The sequence below is a fragment of the Periplaneta americana genome, chromosome 5, assembly GCF_040183065.1.
Source record: "Periplaneta americana isolate PAMFEO1 chromosome 5, P.americana_PAMFEO1_priV1, whole genome shotgun sequence".
Lineage (NCBI taxonomy): Eukaryota > Metazoa > Arthropoda > Insecta > Blattodea > Blattidae > Periplaneta > Periplaneta americana.
The window spans coordinates 58,397,787-58,408,103 of NC_091121.1; the positions used below are offsets into that span (position 1 = coordinate 58,397,787).

General features: G+C 35.7%; 1 protein-coding gene across 2 annotated transcripts in view; it reads left to right on the plus strand.

The window, feature by feature from the left end:
• LOC138699672 (protein takeout-like) overlaps nt 1–9,399 on the plus strand; it is a 42,460-nt gene extending 33,061 nt beyond the window's left edge. For both annotated transcript variants that reach the window (XM_069825719.1, XM_069825720.1), the window contains exons 5-6: nt 636–785; nt 7,508–9,399. In XM_069825719.1, the coding sequence (XP_069681820.1) occupies nt 636–785; nt 7,508–7,668 (311 nt within the window). In that variant the 3' untranslated portion in view covers nt 7,669–9,399. The remainder of the gene's footprint in view (nt 1–635; nt 786–7,507) is intronic.
• Nucleotides 9,400–10,317: the final 918 nt, after the last annotated feature.

Genomic DNA, 10,317 nt, shown 5'->3' on the forward strand with positions numbered 1-10,317 from the left:
TCATAAATTATAAAATCTTTTTGTAATCCTGCCCTTTCAGCCACTTAAAAAATAGATATTATAAACAAAGAGGGCAATAAAATTTAAAATAGACATTTACAGGCACTAACAGCCTCTCATTTGGTAAGTATTCATCTGAAATTGATTTTTAAATTTCATTCCCACGTTTTATGATGAAAAAAAAAAAAAAGACACCTGTTGACATTTTACGTAATGTCAGCAGCTTAGTCTTCACGGACGTACTCTTGTACTAGAGACAGTCTGTATGCATAAAAAGGATACCTTAATGGTTTAATATATTAAATTTTCAATTTCACAACACGTCTTATATGCTTCCTTTCACCCTGAAGTCTCCTTTCGTATGAAATGATCCCAATACAATATAAATTTTTAATTTAAAATGGCCGAAGAGAAAGCATTCACAGGACCACAACTACTGGTATAAAATAATATTAAGGCTATTTTCAATCGGCCAAGTTGTTTCCATATGTTAGTCTTTCGTATGAGAGCTTTTCATTTAATAACATTCACTGTACTAGAACAATTGCTTTTTGTGCTAAATAGATATTTTACATCCTAAGAAGTGTATATTTTAAAAAATTTATACATAGATAAGTACTTTTTCTCTCCAACAGTTGATGCAAAATGCATGGTCCGAAACAATTTCGCAACTCAGAAGATTAATGGAGTACACCATTTCCTGTTGACTTCAGCGACAGTCCACCTGGACGCTAAGAGGATGTACATCTACCTCGACAACCTCTTCAACGGCGACAAGCGTCTCGGTAAGACAAACTTTCCTTCACTGCAGTTTCCTTGATATCAATTATGCATTTTGCACTCATGTGGTAACAGTTACACACCCATCATCCAGAGTCAATAGAAGTAGGGAGTTTGATACTACTGAGGTAGTAGTGTAATGCATATCATGCTCTGTTCTACTTTCACCAGTAGTAAAAGCCCAGTGGAAGTCGTAGCACTTCTAGAAGTTTACAAATCTCGTTTTTACCTGAAATTGAACCCAGGACATCCCAGTCCTTACTAAATATCTTCCGCTGATGCTGCTCTTTCTGAGCATATCCTTCCTAACATGACTCACAACTCACTTTCTGTATTTCTCGTCCAGCAGCACTGCTCCTGATTGTGCATCTTTATTTTCAGCAATGTCTCAGCATATATTTCATAAATCACTTTCCTTTCACATTTTTGTCTTTTACTGTGACGATTATTTTCTTTCCTCATATCTCTCTCTCTAAATAATTTACTTTCCCAACAACTAACTGACATATATGAAAAAGTATTGTGATGCTGTAGAACATACGTTTTCATGAAAATAGCCTACAGTAGTCATTCTTCATTGGCGTACTCCCCTATCTCTCCATTCATCCATGTTCCTGAAGTATTGGCAGGTTTTTGTATATTTGTGAACAAATTCAATAGGGTATTAAAAATAGCAATTTTAGCACAAAAATTAAAATATTTTTTGCTGAAAAATAACGCATCAGAGAGGTATACTCTAAATCAGATTGTGTGGTTGAGTTCAACATTTCGTGTCCCTCATAAGAACACGTAATAAATGCAACTGTATTGATTTCAGTACAAATATTCATTCATCATACAAAACAGACATATCCTCAAAATTTGGTCTATCCTTATCCTCTGTGTAATACTCCCTCCATCCCAAATTATAGTATAGATATGCCTCATTTATTTAATTCCAAAATATGTTATGGATATTACATTACATATTGTGATACATGAAAATATGTTGCAATATAATTACTCACACCTTCAATATTAATAAGATCGCATTTAATAATGTATTGGTACTTTACCTTAACAAAAATACGTAAGTACGAGTATCAATCACAGATATTTTCTCTCCATAAAACAATAAATCAATTAACGTCTTGAGACCTTACTTCTTTAAAACATACATAAGTAACAATCACAAATAAAAATGTTCACTCATTATTTAATAAATTTAAAGTGGTACTCCTATTAATAATATGTTGACCAAGTTACATTTTGGTGTATTTTAACTTCACTAAGGCTGATTGTGCCACCTTTATAGCCTCTTGAGTGCATTGAAGTGTATCGGAAAATGCTCCTGAACGTCTTTGTTTGTCTTTCCCCATACGAGGCAGCTTGTATGCATTACTTCCTTCTTTCATCATGGAGTACTCCATGCATTGCTGCAAAGTGAGGAAGACATCAATCAGTTTGTCTTTGGTCAGAGTGGTGAAGGCTTCAACAGTGCAGTCAATCAGTTCTTATGTTGTTCGTGGACTTTTCTGATGCTGCAGAGACTGGATTGCATTAAAAATCCAAGCTTCAAAACATTGAGGTCAGGGCTTATGGGTGGCTGCCTCTTCAGGACAATATTCCAGCCATTTTTTTGACCGCAGAAATAATTGCAGGATTTTAATAAAGAAAGAATAGGGTTTTTCATTGTCCTGCTGAATTAATGATCGTCTTCTTCTTCCAACTTGCTGGAAACTGTAGTTGAATAGCTGGAATGACGTTTTGCACAAGCATTTTCTTAATGTCATTTCGTGTCACTGATGTTTTAGGGTATATAAGGGGAGTGCCATGTGGCCGATTCTAGCTGCTTCTTTTTGCCGTCTTTATGCCAATAAATGACCAGATGCCTATTCGGACATTGAATCACTGATTTTTGTGCGAGTCCCACCTAGGTCTTGCCGCTGCCGCCATAAACATGATCTTAGGAATGAATCTCTTGTATTTCCATTGCCATTGTGGAGACTTCCCATCTATCATGAGGTAATACTTAGTGAAACAGAACCACTTCTCATCAATATGCACATAATCGTACATAGACCTGAATTCACCATTAACTTCTAACATAGACAAACATAATGACAGTCGTTCGCATTTGTTATCTTCTGTGAAAAGAGATTTTAGTGTATATACAACTCTTTTGATTGTTTTACCCTCTTTGAAATACTGAAATAGAGTTGTTTTTGGCATTTCAATAGCACATAGAAAATATCGAATTGTCCCACATTTGTGTAAAGGAATGTCCTTTATTTTATTCAGTTCTACAGAATAATCTTCGCGTTTGGGACCATAATTTCCTCTTTTCTCAGCGTACAACTTGCCTTTATCATACTGTTGCTTAGCTCGGTGCCAAATTCAGGATATAGTCAGTAATGTTACTAGAAACTTAACAGCTGTTTTCTTAATAGCACCCCTCTGCAAACTTCCACCTCTTTTGTATTGCACCAGGAACTGCACTATGGCACTACTGTGTTCACTTGTCAATTTTTTTGTGGTTCCTCCTCAATTTAGATGAGTTGATGAACCCTTGTCTTCAACCCGAACACCACTGCTGGTGGCCATTTGCCTCCTGCTGATATGTAGCTGTGTAAATACGATTCTTGTCTTCTCTTCAACAGTCTGCTAGTGGTCACGTCGGAACAGTGGAAGCCTCGTAAGATACTGCACATAATGCCATATTCTAATAGGCAATAGGTTGCACACGTGCACTGATCCCCTCTTTGAACTTGTATCTATATCACAATTTGGGATAGCGGGAGTAATTTTTAACGAACTGAGCTTCGAAACGAAAATTTCAGACGAAAATATCAGAGCTCACATGTACCTACAAGAATCATTCTGTAAAATATTATGACTCGCAGTTATCCACAGTAATGAGTGTAAAATATCAGGTCCCACATGTACCTACACAAATTAATCTCTAATCACGAATCAATCTATAAAGTATTAGGGTTCAACAGTACCTGCATGAATCAATCTCTAAAGTATTACGGGTCATAGGTACCAACACGAATCAATGTGTAAAATATTAGGTCTCACAGAATCCTACACAAATCAATTATTAAAAATTAGGGCTAGCATATACCTACACATATCAAGTTATAAAGTATTACGATTGACAAATATCAACAGAATCAATCTGTGAAATATTAAGGCTCATAGGTACCAACACGAGTCAATATGTAAAATATTAGTTTTAGCGGGTACCTACACATATCAATCTGTTAAGAATCAGAATTGATATGTACCTACAAGAATCAATCTGTAAAGTTTAACGCACAAACATATATGCACAAAAAAATTCGTAAAGCATTACGGCTCATAGGTACCAACACGGATCTATCTGTAAAATATTAAGGCTAGCAGGTACCTACTTAATTATATCGAACTGTAAAGCATTACGATTGACAAGTACCTACACATATCAATCTGCAAAATAATAAGGCCAACAAGTCCTTAAAGAAATCAAACTGCAATCAATTTAGCAGGTATTAATACGAATCAATCTGTAAAATATCAGAGCTAGCAAGTACTTACAAGATCAATCTCTAGCGTATACATAAATTCGCAGTACCTATACACATCAAACTCTAAAATATTGTGGCTAGAAAGTACGAATCAATCTGAAATACATACTGGTACTACACTTTGCAGGTACCTTATTCGAATCAACATATAAAATATTAGAGCTAGAAACTACTAACACGAATCAATCTCTAATATATATTAAACTTCGCAGGTATCTACGAGGATTGTTTGAAAAGTTCACAGCATGACACAGAAATTAAATAGGATTATTCCGAAACAATCTATATTTCTCAACATAAACCCTCTGGAGATTCACATATTTGGTCCATCAGTGCTACAATGCTGCTATACTCTCCTTGTAAACAGATTCCTCAAGGTCTGCAAAATAAAAGCCTTCTGCTGCTGCAATAACCTCTTCATTTGACGAACATTTCTTCCCAGCCAAGTGAGTTTTAAGCTCTGGTGGGAGGTGAAGAAATCTGTGGGTGCGAGATCTGGTGAGTACGGGGATCGGTGCGGCAAAAAATTTGATTAGTTCATGTAGTTTAGCAACCACGATTGCAGACATGTGAGCGGGTGAATTGTCGTAATCAAACATTTTCTTGTGGGATATCCCAGGTCTCTTCTTGCGAATTTTCCCTTTCAGTTGCTGCATCAGATTTGAATAAAATTCTTCGGTTATTGTTCTTCCCTTTGCTAGACAGTCATTCATAATTACCCCCTTAGAATCCCAAAACAGATCGCCACGACTTTCCCAGATAACTGAACTGCTTTCAATTGAAATGCAATTAAATTTACTTTCTTTGGAGGTGGAGAATCTCTGTCCATCCTCTGTTTCTACTTCTGTTTTGTCTCTAGTATGTTGTAGTGGATCCAGGTCTCATCAGTGATCAGAAACCGAGTCAAAAAAACTGGGCGTCCTTTTCTGGGATCGAGCCATACAATCCCTCGAAATTTCACATCGGACATCCTTTTGTTCTGGTGTTAACAAAAGCAGAACCCACCTTAGAGAGGGAGACCTTCGACATGTCCAAGACATTGACTAAGATGTGTCACAACGTTGAGTTGAGATACGCATAACCTTGATAATTTTCAGCACTCTCAGTCAACAGGCATTCAACATCATACTGTGAATTTTTTTTTATTTCTTCACTCGTTGCTCTTACTTGATATTCACTGTGGGAGACGTCTTCGACACTATATCGATCACATTTAAATAGTACCGCTCATTATTTCACAGTCGAAAACAATGGAGCGGATTCCCCAAGTGTAGCATCCATGCTTCTTTCATGCTTCTCATTCCCTTTTCACGAAATATTTAATGACAGCACGAAGATCAATATTCCGTTTTTACCAATCTGTTCAGCACACTAATTTCAAAATTAAACTACACAAAGTGTACCTGCAGTCAAAAGAAAATTACTATTTTTATGCTTACTGATTTAAAATGACCATAAAAAATAGCGGCATTGTTGACACATTTTCAATGCCACCTATGTGTCAGGTCACGAACTTTTCAAACGCTTCTGGTATACCTATCAATCTGTAACATTTTAGGACTACCAAGTATTTACACAAATCCAAGTGTAATATACATTAAACTTCGCACGTACCTATATGAGTCAATCAGTCAAATGACAAGTATTTACATAAATAAATACATAATATGTATTACACTTCGCTGGTACTCATATGAATCAATAGCTACCATTAATGTAACAGGTGCCCGCCGAGTTAGCTAGCTCTGTACTAGTGTGTCTGTCTCCAGATTAGCTGGCCCGGGTTCGATTCCCAGCAGGGTCACAAATTTTCTTGTAAAATTTCTAGCTCGGGACTAGGAGAGATGGTGGTGCACAACTCCTATAAATTGTGCATCAATATGCTTGGGTTAAATCCCAAATCTCTCCGCAGTGCATATGAAGGGAAGGCATATATAACTGTTGATACTGATTCATCCGTCGGATGGGGATGTTAAGCCTGGCGGCTCCCTTAGTGCTATTTGACAGGAGTAGACTATGTGCCACCACAGGGTTTCCCTTTCTCCCTTCCTCACCTTCATCATCATCTTCACCCATTCCCTACACTACACTTACACGAACACTTAACATACACTCACCCTAGTACACGACATAACTCTTCACAGATACACATCATGCATACATAACGTGGTCCACCGAAGTGGTGTGCAATTTAAAAATCTGTCACAGTCCTGCCATCTATCTGCTGTATGCAGAATCCGAACCAAACAAAGTGAAGTGGGTAGGCATTAGACACACACACACACACACACACACACACATTAAAATAACAGTTACTGTTAATGCACACTGAGAATATGAGAAATACTTCATTTTTCTGCCGAAATTTTACTTTTCCTGACTGGAATCTGCAGAGGATACAATCGGTCAGGGTTCTAGCCAAGAATGAAACTTAGCAAGACTGAAAGTAATTCACATTTTGGAAAAATGCAAAAAAAAAAGTAAGAAACAAAACAAACTGGACTGGATATGTACACCAAATATCCAGTTCAAGATTACCAAAAATAAACAATGAAATACTCTCCAAATGTAATAGGGAACCATGGCCCACAAATGAAGAATCTATTTAAGTATTCCCCGAATTTCCCATGCCGAGTCAAAAACTATGTCAGTACGAAATTTGGCATTATTACTTTACATGTATTTCGATCACAGACTGTTGGAAAATCAGCTCTTTTGTAAGAATTCCCTTATCACTATTGACCCATCTTTCGTTCCATTCTAGCATATAATGTTTTTGGCTACCTTTTTAATATAGGATATCGGACATAAACTGTACGACAGTGGCGTATCAGAGTTGGCTGCCATCTTTGCCAATTCATCAGCTCTCTCATTTCCAACTATCCCAGTATGACCTTTGACCCAAGTTATACAAATATGGACGCCACTTTTCATTATTAAAGTTCTTATCTCTGAGGCAATAAGGTTGGTGTTATATTTATCTGATTGAGAGTCACTGTGAATACAAGCGCTGTAACCAAACTGACTGCATCATTTGATTGCTTCTCGCAATGCTAATATTTTCGCCTGAAACACTGAGCATTCTGAAACTGAGTTTGAATTTAGCTGAGGTGTGTTCGCTGGCTCTCCTGTAGACAACAAAGGAATAGTTGAGTGAATTAAGGATTCATTGCTTGCAGGTGACGAAATGAACAAACTTCTGGACGAGAATTGGAAAGAGGTCTTCGACAAGATCACGCCACACTTAGCTGCATCATTGTTAGAAATGTTAAAAGGAATATTAAATGGTATTTCTAAACAATTCCCGGCTGATATACTAGTTCCAGAGATTCTGTCATAACTGCTTCAAATCTGTTTCCAATGCAATCTCTAGTTTATCTGACATTTCACTGATTAAAGTGAAATAGAGTAAATAATGTATTTACGGAGGAAGAGTATGTATGTTAAATATCTAATTTAATTTTAAAGTAACATTTTAACATGTGTTGAAGTTTCTATTACACACTACACAGCGGTAAAACAGTCAACATTTTATATACCGGTAATATAACTTCTCATAAGATTACCGCTAGTAATATTTCAGGAATTAATAGTTAAATATTTAATTGTTCTGAATATTTTTAAGTTTGGTTTTCAGAGTATTTTCATAATGGTCACAAAGACAATTAAAGAGTGTAGTGCCATGCAGGAAGTTATGTTTGGTGTTAAAAGGGTAACTTCGACAGTGTCTCATCATAATAACGTGACTAACTATAATGTGTATCAGGTTTTATTGGACTATTGCATTCTACTTCCAAACTCAGCTATTCCAGACCATATATGTAAACCAAATATGGTATCTACTGATCAAACTAAAGCCTTGAGTTCTGTTTCATAAAGTTAGTAGTCTTGTAATACTACTGCATGGCTTATTAGTTAGTGGGGTTTAAACAGAGTGCGTCAGTTTCGCTTGTTATCTTGTCCAATTTTACTGGATATTATTGAATTAACATTAACGAGGTGTGGTGAAATTAGCCAAAAATTAGAAATATTACAACAAACATTAATTAAATCATGTTATATTCAAACACACATCCCTGAAATTATTTAAATTACTTTTTCAATGTTCGAAGTTTGGAAACATCTATATATAATTATAGATTTTATCATAATTCAGATTTTTATTTCATATTTCGTAAAAGTACCATCAGCAGTGGCTCATGTACCACGAGTAGTACGCGTACCATAGGTTGAGAACTGCTAAATTACACTATTAATTTCTTCCTTGTAGTTGTGTAACGTTTATTAAACAGGCCCCTGAACTTAACAACGACCCCTCTCAGAACCGAAATTTTTACCACTTACAACATCACAAAGAAAATAGACCTATATTCATTTGGTTACCTTCTTTGTTATGTGTCAAACATCTCCTACACTAATAGAGAATAAGTCAGTGAAATTCCAAAACATTACAACTCCAATAAAAGAACATTATTCAGAAAAAAGATGTCAGGAATAATTTTAAAATATTATAAAAATTTAAATCTCCTAACATTAGTGTTTGGCTGTAAAACAAAGATCAAGTGAAAATAATAGAAGCAGCTGAAATGAGAGTTTTAAGACATTAGTGTTTGGCTATAAAACAGCGATCAATTGAAAATAATAGAAGCAGCTGAAATGGAGTTTTAAGACAACAGAAGTATATTTTAATAGAAATGAGGACATCCTCATGAATCTAACCTTCAAAATGTTATCAAGAGTCATATAAATTATCGAAGGACCTGTGTAGAAAGTATGAATCCAAACAAAATGCCATATTAAGTTTTAATCTTCGAAAAAGGATATAGGGTGAGCCCAAGAAACTATGATAGATCAGTCTTGACATTCAAACGCCATCAACTGCTTAAACATGGAAATGGGTTAATAAATTTTTCGCCTGGAGGTACTGATTAACCATGAAATGATCAAGTATGTATTTAACGCAGAGCAAATATGTATACACTGACACCGAAATCAGTAACCTCATTACATGAATATCATGACAACTTCAAAATGTTAGTAATATAACTCAAAATAAAGACAATTCAATATTTTTCTCTGCCTTATTTACCTCTTTCTTTTTTATCGACATAGTGTAGAAGAGTATGAAATTAAAAAGTGTGATCTCAAAACTCGATCAGTTCGTTTGAACACTTTAATGATCTATTCATATTATCACCAGTTCTCAATGAGCAAGCAACCAAGTAAGACGTGATTGACAGCGAGCCTGCTAACTTAGCAAAGTGCAGTAGTATAAGGAAGCCGTTTCATAGTGATTAATAAGCGAGGTGAAAGATTTGTGGAGAATGGATACCACAAGTCTAAAGGCAACCATCGATAGTATTAACAAAAAATTGGAAGATCTACAAAAGGAAAACAATATATTAAAAAAGAAGGAGAAATACTTAGAAGAAGAGAAAAGGAGGAACAACTTAATTTTCTTTGGTATTGAAGAACAGGTGAAAGAACAGTCTATGGACACGTATGAAGTGATAGTAAATGTGTGCTGGGAATGGTTAGGCATTGACATTGGGAACGGTCAAGTGAAAGAGGTGTATAGAGTGGGGCATGGGGAAAATAGGCCCATATTGGTCAGACTAGCAAACCGGATGATTAAAGAGAAAATCATGGATTGTAAGAAAACATTGAAAGACTCGAGCATTAGTATAGATGAAGATTTTGAATACAAGGTGAGGTGTTGAAGGAAGGTGTTAGTGGCGTTTATGAAAGCAGCTAGGAATAATGGACATTATGCAAAATTAATTAAGGACAAATTGAAAATTAACGAGGAGTTATTTGATGTTGAATTTTGTTTGGAAAACTTGAATGCGTCGGAAAATGGAGAGAATATTGACGAAAGTAAAAGATTAGAGATAAAGGAGAGAGTTAGAAAGATTGTTAATAATAGTGGAAGAAATAGAAAAGGTAAAGTTGCGGAAGACATGAGGGCAGTGACTCAGGAGATTGTGAG